This window comes from Penaeus monodon, chromosome 29 (genome assembly GCF_015228065.2).
Source record: "Penaeus monodon isolate SGIC_2016 chromosome 29, NSTDA_Pmon_1, whole genome shotgun sequence".
NCBI lineage: Eukaryota > Metazoa > Arthropoda > Malacostraca > Decapoda > Penaeidae > Penaeus > Penaeus monodon.
The window spans coordinates 20400160-20400414 of NC_051414.1; the positions used below are offsets into that span (position 1 = coordinate 20400160).

Consider the following 255-nt stretch of genomic DNA (forward strand, 5'->3'; position numbering starts at 1 on the left):
ACGCCCCACCACCCTCGCCCGCGACACCCCCTCTGTCTCACGCGCCCTCTATGCCTCCGTGAGCAGTTCACGATCATAGAGTTCGAACACGACACCTTGAGGATCCTGCTGGACTACCTGCATACCGGCTCCTGCCCTTTGACCTGCACCTCCATCCCGGGCCTCATCTGCGCCGCTGAGCACTACGACCTCCCCGAACTCCTGCAGGCTTGCTTCCACCACGCCAAGCAGTTCCTTCGGATAGAAGTGGTGAGT

At 61.6% G+C, this 255-nt stretch overlaps 1 protein-coding gene across 1 annotated transcript in view; it reads left to right on the forward strand.

Moving 5' to 3' along the window:
• The window catches only part of LOC119592006, a 33491-nt gene that overhangs the window by 30923 nt on the left and 2313 nt on the right, over positions 1 to 255 (forward strand). Inside the window, exon 13 of the mRNA XM_037940780.1 lies at positions 67 to 249. Within this exon, the coding sequence (XP_037796708.1) occupies positions 67 to 249 (183 nt within the window). The remainder of the gene's footprint in view (positions 1 to 66; positions 250 to 255) is intronic.